This window comes from Vipera berus (assembly GCF_964194415.1).
Source record: "Vipera berus genome assembly, chromosome: 16".
In the NCBI taxonomy this organism is placed as follows: Eukaryota; Metazoa; Chordata; class Lepidosauria; order Squamata; family Viperidae; genus Vipera; species Vipera berus.
This window is the reverse complement of record NC_138219.1, coordinates 5,296,104-5,310,910: the sequence shown is the minus strand read 5'-3', so window position 1 is coordinate 5,310,910 and position 14,807 is coordinate 5,296,104. Positions and strand designations below refer to the sequence as shown.

At 48.3% G+C, this 14,807-nt stretch overlaps 1 protein-coding gene across 3 annotated transcripts; it reads left to right on the top strand.

The window, feature by feature from the left end:
• The first annotated feature begins 293 nt into the window (after positions 1–293).
• Positions 294–14,297, top strand: FIBP (FGF1 intracellular binding protein). 3 transcript variants are annotated; one of them, XR_014028157.1, is made up of 11 exons: positions 294–359; positions 1,256–1,404; positions 1,902–2,100; positions 3,388–3,514; positions 4,135–4,235; positions 4,929–5,062; positions 6,566–6,674; positions 7,360–7,423; positions 8,186–8,309; positions 8,916–9,013; positions 14,273–14,297. XR_014028157.1 is itself a non-coding variant. In XM_081341008.1 (11 exons), exons 2-11 carry the CDS (start codon positions 1,320–1,322, stop codon positions 9,585–9,587), a joined length of 1,074 nt encoding a protein of 357 aa, XP_081197134.1. In that variant the 5' UTR covers positions 296–359; positions 1,256–1,319; the 3' UTR covers positions 9,588–9,984. The 3 variants fall into 3 exon arrangements, 1 of the variants encoding a protein (XP_081197134.1); XR_014028158.1 differs by lacking the exon at positions 14,273–14,297 and adding an exon at positions 9,518–9,989; XM_081341008.1 differs by lacking the exon at positions 14,273–14,297 and adding an exon at positions 9,518–9,984 and having other exon boundaries at positions 296–359; positions 8,223–8,309.
• The last annotated feature ends 510 nt before the right edge of the window (positions 14,298–14,807 follow it).

Genomic DNA, 14,807 nt, shown 5'->3' with positions numbered 1-14,807 from the left:
CACACAGATATTATACACACATCCATACACAGAGAGACACATAAACACCCACGCATACACATTTTGAAAACTAAAACGGGACTGGAAAATAACTAAGGACTAGTAACATGATAAATCAGTTTTGACTGGAAAATAACTAAGGACCAGTAACACGATTAATCAGGGCGGCGGGATGACGAAGGCCTCTAAAGCAGGCGCTTGCCAGTCGTAAAGATGGAAACCGGGCATACAGCGGGGGAGGGAGGGAGGGAGTGTCGCGCATGCGCGAATCTCACCCCCGGCGGGCGGCGACCCGGAAGAGGTTCTGCCCGGCGAGGTCACGTGAAAGGCTCCATCTCAACAGCTGCAAATGGCCGCTGGTGGGTCTTTTTTTTTTTTGCAGCTGAGAGGGGGAGAAATGGATGGATATCGAGGGGGCCGTTTGGGGCTTGGCTGGCTGGGCTTTTTGTGCGGAGATGGGCCGCTGAACGGGCCGGGAAGAGGCGGGGAGGCTCTATCCAGCAAGGGGTGTGTGTGTGTGTGTGTGTGTGTGTGCCTCTGAGCATGTACAGAGTGCCACGCCTCTTCCCTTTCTCGGCGGAGCAGAACGGCTGGCCGAGGCTGCGAAGCGAGGAGGGGGAATAATAATAATAATAATAATAATAATAATAATAATAATAATAATAATAATAATAATAGCAGCACAAGAGGCGCATTCAAGAAAAGGCGAAAAAAATATAGGTGTGAATATGAACCAGATTAAAATTAAACATAAAATTAACATTTTTTTAAAAAAAACTCAAAACCCAGCACCTTTCCTAGAGTGCGTTCTTTCCTATGATTTCATCCCCACTCTTCTCCTTTGGAGAAAATATATATTTTTAAAAAGGGTCTTTCCCCGTAAACGTGCCATAATGGAGCGGGCTTTAACCATTCTCTTCTGTAAACGTTTTTAAATGAAAGTATTAATTTAACTGTTTCATACCACATATATGCTTGCTTTGGGATGTGCTGTTTAAACATCCCTTTTCCTAGCGCTTTCTGCGGAGAGTACTTTTTATTTTAATTTTTTCCCCATCCTTTCATTTAATATTTCGGGGCAGTTGGCCGCTGCATTCCCTCCCCCAAAGACTTTAAAAACACAAAAGTCATAACTGGGTTTGTAAAGGCCCCAAATGTTGGAAGACTTCTGGGTTGGAGCTGGCTGGCTACGAGAGCCTCAGAGGTGGGAAAGACCTTGTGGACTACAACCTTGACTTCTCTGCTTTCCTTGCAGGCTGTGGGGTGCAGCCTGATGCCGGCAAGGGATTCCATGCCAGAAGAAAGGGACTTCATTAACTATGACCAGCAATCTGGACATTTTTGTGGGGAACACCACCTTGATCGATGAGGAGGTCTATCAACTGTGGCTAGATGGATATTCTGGTGAGTCTTGATCCTTCACGTCTGTTGTCTTATGAGAGTGACAGCATAAAATAGTGAAAATGGGTGGACTTCAACTCCCAGAATTCCTCAACTGCTGGAGAATTCTGGGAGTTGAGATCCACCCATCTTAAAGCATGCTGGCTGGGGATTTCTGGGGATTGGTCCACCCCTCTTAAAGCAAGCTGGCTGGGGATTTCTGGGAGTTGAAGTCCATCCATCTTTAAGGATGGTGGCCGGGGAATTCTGGGAGTTGAAGTCCACCCATCTTTAAGCTGCCATGTTGGAGAAACTCTGGAGTAGATGATCTCTAAAGTCCCAGTCCTGGCAACCTGGGAGAACATTAACTGGATGCGTGCATGTGTGTAATTGTGGGTCTGTGCATGCTTTTTCTTGCCTTTGAGCCTTAAAGCCAGGCACAAATATTTGCGGACCACCAATCTTCCCCTGCTCTGAAACTCACTTCTTGAGACAAGCCTTTCCCTCTTGGCTGTCCCCAGTGGACGATGCCGTCTCTCTCCGCCTCCGCTCTGGCATCCTGGAGCAGACCGGCGCCACGGTTGACGTCCTCCAGAGTGACACCATGGACCATTACCGCACTTTCTACATGCTGGAGCGTCTCCTCCATTCGCCCCCCAAATTGCTGAACCAGCTGCTTTTCCAGATCCCGCCTTGCCGACAGACCATGCTGATTGAGAGGTGGGCCGGCCAACAGGACACTTGAGAAAAGGGCACCTGGGTTGGGTTTGTGCAACACATCCGCTGAGGACAGGGGTCTTCAAACGTGGCCCTTTGATGACTTGTGGACTTCAACTCCCAGAATTCCTCATGCCTGGCTGAGGGAGTTGAAGTCCACAAGTCATCAAAGGGCCACGTTTGAAGACCCCTGACTTAGCAGGATTGTGGCAACTCAGTTGTTTTGGAAAAGTACTGTATGCGAATCCAGTCCAGGGACTCATTAGAGGTTTTCAAGAAAGGACTGGACAGCCATTTGTCTGGAATACAACCAGCTGCATTTGTTAAATCAAAACTCCGGGCTCTGTGTGACTTGTGAGGCAAACTCATTGTGGCTGATTCGAGAAACATTAGACTCATTAGAGGTTTTCAAGCCATTTGTCTGGAATACCATGAAGTCTCCTACTTGAACAGGGGGTTGGACTAGAAGACCTCTAAGGTCACTTACAACCTTACGATTCGATGTTCTGTGAAGTTCACAGGCAGGTTTTCTTGTTCTGGGGCCACAGGCACTTCTCTGAATTAATCTGACTTTGGAATCTACTCTTATGACAGACTCCAGGCAATATACTACATACAGTGTCTCAGGTTTGACAAAAATCACTATTTACGCGATCATGTCGGGGATCTGAAGGATAAATTGCGCAATGAATGCCTAAGGCAGGGGGAGGCAACCTCGGCTCTTTTATGACTCATGGACTTCAACTCCCTATGCTATGCTGACTCAGGAATTCTGGGAGTTGAAGTCCATGAGTCATAAAAGAGCCGAGGTTGCCTACCCCGGGCCTAAGGAACTCGATACGTTTAGCCTAATGATGAGAAGGACGAGGGGAGACAATGATAGCAGTCTTCCAATATTTGAGGGGCTGCCACAAAGAAGAAAGGGGGGGTCCATCTCTTCTCCAAAGCACCGGAAGGCAAGACAGGAAACAACAGGTGGAAACTAACCAAGGAGAGAAGCAACCTGGAATTAAGGAGAAATTTCCTGACAGTGAGAACAATTCACCAGTGGAACGACTTGCCTCCAGAAGTTGTGGGCGCCCCATCACTGGATGGTTTCTAAGAAGAGATTGGACAACCATTTGTCTGAAATGGCAATAGGGTTTCCTGCTTGAGCAGGGGGCTGGACTAGAAGACCTCCATGGTCCCTCCCAGCCTTGGGATTCGACTTCTTTGTTTATTTGGAAGGAAGCAATTAGATCCATGATAGTGATGGCTCTTTGTTCCTGGTCTTATTCCTCTCATTCCCAGGTACTATGCCTTCAATGATGCCTTTGTCCGCGAGGTCCTGGGTAAAAAACTATCAAAAGGAACTAAAAAAGACCTGGATGATATCAGTGCCAAAACTGGGGTGACCCTTAAAAGTTGCCGCCGACAGGTAAGTTTGGACCCGAATGCCCAGGACCAGGGTTGTTGTCGTGAGGAAAATGAGGAAGAAGTATTTGATATCTTCGCCACCTTGAGTTGAGGGACGCGGTGGCTCAGTGGGTTAGGACGCTGAGCTTGTCGATCGGAAGGTCGGCAGTTTGGCGGGTCGAATCCCGAGTGCCCCATAACAGAGTGAGCGCCTGTGACTCGTCCCAGCTTCTGCCAACCTAGCAGTTCGAAAGCATGTAAAAATGCAAGTAGAAAAATAGGGACCACTCCGGTGGGAAGGTAACAGCATTCCCTGTGCCTTTGGCGTCTAGTCATGCCAGCCACATGACCACGGAGACGTCCTCGGACAAGCGCTGACTCTTCGGCTTTGAAACGGAGATGAGCACCGGCCCCTAGAGTCGGAAACGACTAGCACGCATGTGCGGGGGAACCTTTACCTTTACCTTTACCTTGAGTTATTTCCAAAAATAATAAAGGCGGGATATAAGTGTAAAAATAGAATTGGTCAGACAAGCTGCAACCCCAGTCCTGATTTTATTTTATTTTTTTGCAACTGCAGACGAACACGGTTGGCCTCCCACGTTGATGTCTGTTGTTGTTGTTGTTTTCCTTCTGCTTCAGTTTGACAATTTCAAGCGTGTTTTCAAGGCCGTGGAGGAACTGCGCGGATCTTTAGTTGAAAATATTCAGCAGCACTTCTTGCTTTCCGATCGCTTAGCCAGGTATGGAAATAAGCATGTGTGATGTTGGCGCTTAAGGTAGAGTTTTCAGGACTCCTACTTTGGGCAGGGGGTGGGACTAGAAGATCTCCCAGGGTCCCTTTCAGCCCTATGATTCTATGAATCCCAGATTCTGGGCGCTCAATCCACCATAGAATTCAAGGAGAGATTTTGGACTCGTCTCTGTCTCCCTTCCTTCCTTCCTTCCTTCCTTCCTTCCTTCCTTCCTTCCTTCCTTCCTTCCTTCCTTCCTTCCTTCCTTCTTGAAGTCCATCAAGTCGTCAAGTTGCCAAGGTTGGAGATCCCTGCATTACGCATCTGCAGGCTCGGCTGTCTCTTATCTTGTGGCAAGATGGCTGGCAAACAAAATTAATAATAATAACAATATCTATCTAATCATCTCTCTGTTCAGTGGTCTTTTGCTATTACAGAATCCCACCAGATCTTTGTTGCACCGGGACTAAAAACAGAGATTCCTCGAGAAATAGGTAGAACGAGGCAATATTTTTTCCCCCTTCTAAACTGAAGTCAGAAGAGGGAGGCCCTTAAGTGTCTCTTAAGCAGAAACAGACTTTTTGACGCACAGTTAACCTGCGAAAGGCAGGTCCTTGATCCTTGCTGACCCAACTGCCCTTAGTGGTTAAGCTGTCCTGGCTTAAACCCCAAAAACCTCTTTTCCCCCCCCCCTCCCCACAGGGACTACGCGGCCATTGTCTTCTTCGCCAACAGTCGCTTTGAGACGGGGAAAAAGAAATTGCAGTACTTGAGCTTCGAGGATTTCGCCTACTGCGCCGAGCAGATGATCGAGAATTGGACTTTGGGGGCGATGGGTAAGATGGCAGATCCTTCAGGGGGTGGGGTGGGGTGGGGGTGGGGGTCCTGGAGGCCCTCCTCGAACGGGAATTCAGGGTCCCAACAAAGGGGACTCAATCTCTCTTTTTAATTTTAAGAGTGTGTTTCCGTAACCCGTGTCAGGTTTTTTTTTACCAGACAGGAAATATGACCAGATAAACTAATTCCACTTTATTGCAAAGCTGCATTAACGGGATCTTGCATGTCTGAAAGCACCGTTCTTTCCTCCCTCCCCCTTTACAAGCGGAGGAACTAGCATTTGTTCAGCATTTGCCCCCCACCTGTAATGCAGCTGAAGGCTAAGCAGTCTCTTATCTGACCGTTCCTGGCCAGGGTCTCTGCGCTCCGTCTCCCAAGGTCTTCCCTACGTAACATTAGACATCCCTGCACACACACTGAACTCTTCCCGTAGATCTAGATCCCCTCCCCCCATTTATAAACTGAAAAATTGGGGGGGGGTTGTCCCTCCTGACCCTCTTTCTTCATCCATTATGCAGCTGAGGGCAACGCAGTCTCTTATCTGACCGTTCCCTTGGCACCGTTCCCTTGGCACCGTTCCCTTGGCACCGTTCCCTTGGCACCTGCCGCCAGACACTGTAATAAATTTAAACCCTTAATTCTATCATTTAAATCCCTTCTCCTGTGGCTTTTGCTCAGAGACGGTGCAAGCCTATATTTAAAGGGCATTTTCGTTCACCCTTTAATCATATCTTCTCCAGGCTAAGCCATTCTCCACTTGTAAAGTCTTGTTTCTGCTCTCCAGTCATTTTTCTCCTTGCCCTTTTAGGGGAAAACAAGTTCCCAGCTGCCTAAATTCGTCTGAAATGTGGCACCGATAAGAATGATCCCCCACCCTCCCCCAGAGATAAGGTTCTAGTCCTCATTTGGGTCAAATGCTTCGACAAATTAAAGCTGTGGTCTTCCAGAAGGAGGGATGCGTGGTTTTTTTTTAGGGGACCAAGAGTCAGTCAAGGTAGAGAAATGTCAGCTTAGTGATTATGAGGCAGTTTGGTGGAGTGGTTAAGATGCTGGGTTGGAAACCAAGGGATTGTGAGTTCTAGTCCCGCCTTAGGCACGAAAGCCATCTGGGTGACTTTGGGCCAATTGTCAGGAGACGGTGAGTTCTAGTCCTGGCTTGGGCATGAAATCTGGCTGGGTGACTTTAGCGGCCCATCACCAGGAGACGGTGAGTTCTAGTCCCATCTTATACCTGAAAGCCAGCTGGGTGAGGTTGGGCCAATCACTGGGAGACGGTGAGTTCTAGTCCCACCTTAGCCATGAAAGCTGGCTGGGTGACTTTGGGGCCAGTCACTTCCTCTCCACCCAGCCCAGGGTTGCTGTTGTAAGGCAAGAGAGAGAGAGAGAGAGAGAGAGAGAGAAGGAAGCAATAGTTACAGACGTTGACCACCTTGGGTTGCTTGTAAAGGAACAAAGGCAGAAATGACACAAACAAAATGGCGCTCTCTTATTTGTCCTGGCAGATACGAACGTGGACGACATGGACGTCGACTTGGATAAAGAATTTTTACAGGGCCTGAAAGAGTTAAAGGTCCTGATTGCAGACAAAGATCTGCTAGATCTCCACAAGAGGTAGAGGAGGGGGGGCTGCCTGGAGGGGGCTTTGCAGAACACTCAAAGCTTGGGTTAGCGCACTTTGCCGATAAGGCAGCTGAATAATGCGCTAGGAGCTGGCTGGAGATGATATTATTCGATACCATGTCTGAGATGGCATAGGGCCCGTGCTGGCGAACCTGTGGCACGGGTGCCACAGGTGGCACGCAGAGCTCTCTCTGTGGGCACCCGCGCCGTTGCCCCAGTCCTAGGCCTTCAGCTGGGTTTTATAAAACCTTTTCGCTTTAGGCCTCCGCCGCCCTGTGCAAAAAAACCCCCCACAGGTTCAATCAATCAATCAATTTCAACTTCTCGCAGGGGAGAAAAAAAGATCTCGCAAAGTTGGAATTGATTGATTGAACTTTTTAGCCCCACCCAGTCTGCCATTACCACCGCAGCCACGCCCACCCAATGGGCCACGCCCACCCCGGTACCCAACGATACATAAGTGGGTTTTGGGTTGCAGTTTGGGCACTCGGTCTCTAAAAGGTTCGCCATCATTGGTATAGGGTCACCTGCTTGAGCGGGGGGCTGGACTAGAAGACCTCCAAGGCCCCTTCTAACTATGAGCATTCCAACATTTGAGTGTGTGTGTGTGTGTGGGGGGGGTGTTCTCTAGAATTTCCTGAATTTTTCCTACTTCTTTTCATACTTGATCCACAAGCCTGGTGTGCACAGCGCTGCGGGGGAAGATCTCCGTCTTCAGTGAGATGGAAGCCAATTTTAAGGTGGGTCCAGCTGGAGCCCGAGTTTTAATCCTGACACCACCACCACCACCACCCCTTTGCTCCCACAATCTCCTTTTTATGTAATAGATTTTAAAAAATGGGACAGGATCCGAATTTTCTCCAGAATCTCTTGATACAAATCGGGAAGTCCTTGTGAGCTGTTATTTATCATTTGGCCACACGGGGGAGCCAGTGCACTTTGGGGGAAAAGCCCTCCCTCCTGCAGAGCCACAAAATACGGGTTTTACAGATGTAGAAAAGATGAAAATAGCGGGTTTTTTGGTGCAATGTCTTGATCACTTTAAGATAAGTGAACTTCAATTCCCAGAATTCCCTAGCAGCATGACTGGCTGGCTGGGGAGTACTAGGTGTTGAAGTTCACAGATCATTTAAATTGCTGTGGTTTGTGAACACTGTTCTAATGATTCCCTTGTCCTATTCTGTTCTGTTCTATTCTATTCTGTTTATTGTATTCTCTGCTTATTCTATTCTATTTCTATTCTATTCTTATTACTATTCTATTCTATTCTCTGTTTATTCTATTTCTATTATATTCTTAATTCTATTCTATTCTATTCTATTCTATTCTATTCTATTCTATTCTATTCTATTCTATTCTATTCTATTCTCTGTTTATTCTATTTCTATTTCTATAATATTCTTATTTCTGTTCTGTTTTATTCTACCCCATCCCATCCCATCCCATCTTATCTCATCTCAACTCATTTTTTCATTTTATTATTTTTAATCAAATTTCTATAGCTGCCCATCCATCTCACCAAAAGTGACTCTCTTCCAGAATCTCAGTCGGGCTTTGATCAACATTGCCTCGAAGCTAACCCACAGCAAAGACGTCCGAGATTTTTTTGTTGATCTAGTGGAAAAGGTAACGTTGAGCCCCTTCCAGCTCTGGGTTTTGAGCTGCCCAACATTTATAGTTTTAGAACTAGATATCAACTCCCAGAATCCCCCAGCCAGCCATGCTTTAAGAGGGGTGGACTTCAACTCCCAGAATTCCCCAGCCAGGACACTTTAAGAGGGGTGGACTTCAACTCCCAGAATTTCCCAGCCAGGACACTTTAGGAGGGGTGGACTACAACTCCCAGAATTCCCCAGCCAGCCCTGTTGGCTGGGGAATTGTGGGAGTTGAAATCTTCCCGTGTTAAAAGTCGCCAAAATTGAGAAACTCTATCTTGGAGTGCCACGGGACTTCAGAAAGTGCCCTGGAATTGGAAAAACGTCCACGCAAGGCCCCTCTGGGCCCCGCACTGAATCCATTCGGTTTTTATTCGAGGTGCCTCTGATTTTGTGGAATTTGGGAACTCTCCGACTTCCCTCCTGGTGAGACGGCAGCCTCTGCCCCTCTTCCAAAACTCCCCGGGGCCCCCAGCCCGAATCGCTCCTTTCCAAAGCTCGTAAATTATCACTTTTCCTACCAAGAAGCCTTGCCCAATTTTTATTCTTTTCTCCCCCCCCCTTTTTTTTTTGGAAGTTTGTGGAGCCGTTTCGATCCGACAAATGGAGCTCAAACGACGTGCAGCTTTTCCTGACCCAGTACACGGCCAGCGCACACTCGTTGGAAGTGTTCAGGTTTGCAACACGCCTTACACACACACACACACACACACACACACCTTGGTTTGCTTTGCAGGGCGGGTAGTCCTCAACTTACGACCTCGGTTGAGCCCCAAATTTATCTGGCTATTAAGTGAGACATTTGTTTTTAAGTTTTGAGTCGTGGCCCAATTTGCAAGCCGCCTCGCCCGGCGCTGCTGAGTGAATCACTGCAGTTGTTAAATTAGTCACACCCGGTCGTTAAGCGAATCTGGCTTACCCCCTCGACTTGGCCTGTCGGAAGGTCACAAAAGGGGATCACGTGACAAACCCCCACCGGGGCGGTGCGACCGTCATAAATGTGAGTCAGTGGCGCAGCGTCTGAATTTTGATCACGTGATCAACGGTCGTCAGTGTGAAAAACGGTCATAAGTCCTTTTTTCCCCAGTGCCGTCGTAACTCTGAAACGTCACTGGTTGTAAGTCAAAGAGTATCTGTATTTGTTTTCATTTTCCAATCTCTGACTTTCTCCTCTTGCAGGCATCAAGTGCTTTGGGAACGCTATATGGGTACCCTCAGGGCCTGCCTGCTCAAGATATACCACGACTGAACCCCACTATCTTAATTTCTTTTCTTTTTTAAAAAAAATAATAGATGTTAATATTCCCTCTAAGGAGAGACCTAGTGCCATTCCTCTGTGATTGCTCTCCTCGCACCCATAACCCAAAAATTCATCCTCCCCCTTTTTTTCTCTCTCTTTTTTTTTTTGACAATGAGGACTAGTCAATTGTTTTGAGTTTTTTGCTCGGATGAAATAAAGAATCCGTTTTGTCCCAAGCAGGCGCGTGTGGCTTGATTTGCCTGGCTGGTTGAAGTAGGGGCACTGAGTCTTAAGGACAGAAGGCTGTGCCTGGTGGGGGATAATGGGGATTGTTGTCCAGTTGATCTGGCAATGGAATGGGGGAGGGGTTTTCAGATGTCAGAATTAAAATTGGGGACTGGCTGTCTTTTGGGGGAGTTTTTCTAGGGGGAAAAAATCTGCTGGATGGCCAGCTGGTTGAATTAGAGCAGAATTAAGGGGAGAAGGTCAGGCCTGGTAGGGGATTATGGGAGTTGTCATCCAGTGCATCTGGAAAGGGAAGAGGAGCCTCAAAGTGTCAGAATTAAAATTGAGTTTATCGCTCTTTAATGGTGCTAGTTTGGTTCTTGATGGTGTGTGTGTGGGACTTTGATTTTCCATAAATGATAGACTAGATGACCTCCAAGGTCCCTTCCAACTTTATTATTATTATTATAGAGGCAGGATCAGACTTGGAATCAGAAATTTGGGAATAGAGATTCAGACCGAAGCTGGACTGCCCCCAGCTTATCCCAGCATGGAAGAATGGGGAAAAACGTGTGTTGGCCATTATCAAAACGGGCAGTCCTCAATTTACAACCAATTCACTTAGCGACCATTCGTAGTTACCACGCTGGGGGAAAAAAGTGACTTATGACTGGTTCTCGCACTTACGACCATTGCAGCCTCCCGGGGTGACGTGATCGCCATTTGCGGCCTTCCCGGCCGGCTTCCGACCAGCCAAGTCAATTTCACTAGTGCCACTTGTCTGAAATGGCATCGAGTCTCCTGCTTGAGCAGGGGGTTGGACTAGATGACCTCCGAGGTCCCTTCCAGCTCTGTTATTCTGTGCAGTTTGGGGTGGGCTCCGTGCCTAAGGAAGAGAAGGCTTTAGGGGTGATAACGATAGCAGTCGAGGGGCTCTCACAAAGAAGAGGGGGGGGGGGTCAGCCTCTTCTCCAAAGCCCCAGAAGGCAGGACAAGAAACAACGGATGGAAACTAATCAAGGGGAGAAGCAACCTGGAACTAAGAAATTTCCTGACTGCGAGAAAATCAAATCAGTGGAATAGTTTGCCTCCGGAAGTTGTGGCTGCTCCAATCACTGGAGGTTTTCAAGAAGAGACTGGACAGCCATTTGTCTGAACTGGTATAGGGTTTCTTGCCTGAGCAGGGTGGGGGGGTGGGGGTTGGACTAGAAGACCTCCAAGGTCCCTCGCAGCTCTGCTCTTCTGTGATTCTGCCAAACGGTTTGAAATCCAACAACATTCAAGTTCTCCCAATGCCACCCTGCAAGGGTGGTGGTGGTGGGGGTCTGCCCCTCCCTGAGGAGTGGAGCAAGTGAGGTGGGGGTGGGGTACAGCAAATTGGGGGGGGGGAAACGAAGGCTGGTTTGGAGAGGCAGAGCTCGGCTTAATGGATGCAAACAGCTGGCTGGTCCTGAAAGGGTGTTTATTGCAAGCTAAAGTGAAAACAGATGTTGGCTGCGAGCCTTTGACAACATCTGCTTGTCTCGGGGCCAAGAATTCGGGGTGGGGGGTTGAGTGTGTGTGTCTGTGTGTGTGTGTGTGTGTGTGTGTGTGGTGGGGAAACCAGCCAGCAGCACTCTTCCCAGAGCACACCCGCCCCGTCACTTCTCTCTCGCTCTCCGCGCCCGGCCAGAATTGGGGGTGTTCGCCGGGAGACGGAGAGAAAGGGGTGCCAGAGGCCGTGCCAAGGGCTTGTCAAAGGGTGAGTGATGGGAGGTGTCTTTCTGGGCTGGGTCTGGGGGCTGGGAAAAGGGGGCTGAGAGGGGAACAGAGGAACAGGCCAGGCCTGTGAGAAGGAGCAGGAGTTGAGGAGGAGGAAGGGAGGAAAGTCGTGCGTAAGCGGCAGAAAAAAAGGGGTGCCTTTTTTTTGTAAGCAACGCCACACTGCTCCGAAGGGGCGTCGCTCCATCCAGTGGGGGAGTCCAAGCCCCGAAGGACCCCCCCAAAATAAAAAATCTAGGGGTGCCCCTGCTCAATTAATTCCGCTTTGGGTGTGTTTTTTTTGCAACCGGGCACCAGAGAGAGCGAAGAAATTTATTTCCGCCGCCTTAATTTTCTGCCCAGTCCCTCTTACCCATGTTGACTTCATCTTGGTTTGTTCTGCTGCCCAAACGCTCCAGCTGAGGGTTTTTTTTGGGGGGGGGAAACCGAGAACTAGCCTGGTTTTCCCCAGAGGCTCTCTTAAATTTGGGGGTGGAGGGGGGTGCAGGGGGCATTTATAGATAGGGCACTGAGGACGAGATAGTCCTTGCGGGTGGCCGGTAAACCCCCCCCCCCAAAAAAAGAGCCTCTAAAAGCAGCCAGCAAACTCGAATGTGGTGTTCTTGCAAGCCACTGTTTATAAATCTGGAACTGATGTGCGGTGGTCTGCGTCTGCTGCCGACCGCCTTTACCTTCTCTCCGGCATGTTGGTTCCCAAAACCTAGTTAACTTGACGGCTCTCTTGAAGTTCGTTCTGTACCTGAAATGAAGAGTGTCTCCATGTCAGTTTGGGTTTCTGTCCCAGGCAAAACCGGAAAACTTTTATTTTTAGTTCACTTGATCCGTTAGAACAATTCACCGGTGGAACAACCTGCCTCTAGAAGCGGTGAATGCTCCAACACTGGAAGTTTTTAAGAACAGCCTTTTTTTTCTGAAATGGGATTGGGCAGGGGTGGGCAACCGGGACTCTTTTATGACTCGCGGACTTCAGCTCCCAGAATTCCTGAGCCAGCCACGCTGAGGGGAAAGGGAGAGGTTTCCAAGCTGAGCCATGCTGGCTCAGGAATTCTGGGAGTTGAAGTCCACAAGTCATGAAGGAGCCATAGTTTCCCCCATGCTGGCTTAAGAATTCTGGGAGTTGAAGTCCACAAGTCATGAAGGGGCCATAGTTCCCTCATGCTGGCTCAGGAATTCTGGGAGTTGAAGTCCACGAGTCATGAGGGGGACATAGTTCCCTCATGCTGGCTCAGGAATTCTGGGAGTTGAAGTCCACGAGTCATGAAGGAGCCATAGTTCCCCTATGCTGGCTCAGGAATTCTGGGAGTTGAAGTCCACGAGTCAGGAAGGGGCCATAGTTCCCCCATGCTGGCTCAAGAATTCTGGGAGTTGAAGTCCACGAGTCATGAAGGGGCCATAGTTCCCTCATGCTGGCTCAAGAATTCTGGGAGTTGAAGTCCACGAGTCATAAAAGAGCCCAGGTTGCCTACCCCTGGTCTAGAATCTCCTGCCTGAGCAGGGGGTTGGACTAGATGACCCCCAAGGTCCCTTCCAACTTTATTATTGTTCTCTTAGAGGACCCTTTCCAGATTGTTCGAGCTTCAGATCATACATAAACAGACACAGACGCACACAGAAAGCGAGAGAGAGACTTCTTCACTTGCAACCATTTGTTTAGTGACTGTCCGAAGTTAACGACGGCATTGAAAAAAAGTGACTTGTGACCATTTTTTACAACTACGACTGTTGCGGCATCCCCAGGGTCAGATGATCAAAATTCAGGCACTTGGCAAATGACTCGTATTTGTGAGGGTTGTAAGCACGAGGACCCGTGGTAAGTCACTCTTCCTGTGCTGTTGCCACTTTGAATGGCCGCTAAACGGATGGTTATAAGTCGCATTGCCAGCCACTTTGAGGTAGGGAGGATTTGATGTCCGGGTTAAAAAGGAAATAAACACCGGATAAACTCAGTGGCCGGGTGTGTTTTATTTATATTGTGTACCTTTGACAAAAGGCTGTATTTAGTGTTCCTTGGAGACAGTAGCTCTCTTGTGTATATATACAACCCGCCTTGATCCGTCTGGGGAAGGGTCACCAATTCCTGCCTCCGATTCCTGCAGGAACTGAATTTGCTTTCAAACCGCTGATTTTAAAGCGAAATAAATCCCAGCATTTGGAGCTTACGACCGTGTTGCCTTCTTCGGTAGGACAAATTGGGTATATTTTATTCCTTTCTTTACCTTTTGCACGCTGTTAAAAACACACACACACACACCAAAATCCAGAGTGAGTTTTGGGATCGGATAAGATTCGCTCAGTCTGGTGTATTCAACCTGCTACAGCTAGTAACTCGATTTACAACGGTTCGTCTAGTGACCGTTCGAAGGTACCACGGCGCTGGAAAAAAAAAGCGGCTTTTTTCATGCTTACAACGGTTGGGGCATCCCTGGTGTCACGCGATCAGAATTCGGACGCTTGGCAACTGGTTCACGTTTGCGATGGTGGCAGCGTCCCGGGATCCCCTTTTGCAACCTGCGGTGATTCACTTAACAACGGTGGCGAAGAAGGTCCTAAAAATGGGGCAAAATTCACTTAACGTCTGTTGGGCTCAATTGTGTGTGGCTGAAAACAGCAGAGCTAGCAAAGGAACACAAGCTGCAAACACGTTGAATTTTTAAATGATTTTTTTAAAAAAAAATAATAATAATAATTGCTCATTCTTCCTCTCCCAGGTGTGAAAATGAGGGTGGTTTCCTGCGTCTTCCTGGCCTCCTTGCTGGAAGCTGCATTTGCACAAGAGGACCCCAATACTTACACGGTAAATGTTCCAAATCAAACCTTGCGGGGTCCCTATTGCTGAAACAGGAGAGAGAGGAGATTTGCACAAAAAGATTTTTGTCATCCACAATCCCGAATTGCATCCTTAGTGGGGATATCAAGAACAGGGGGGTCCTCTGCATGCTGGATTCAGACTCAACTTTTGTCCAGATTTTCTGGGCAAGACCAGCGTGTGTGTGTGTGTGCGCACGTGCATGCCTAAACTACCCTGTGTCTCTCTCTCTTAGCCTAAACTACCCTGCAGGGTTGATGTTAGGATATGGAGATATGTTAAGTGGATCACCGCTCTTTTTCAGTTAGTAACCTGGCTCTGAAGGCAGAGAGGAAATGGGGCATTAAGAAAAACACTTCCCATCTTTTAGGATAGAAGTGGCTGCGATCCTATCCTAGATCTAGGAATCTGACCCGTTTCTTTCCAACTTTCCCAAT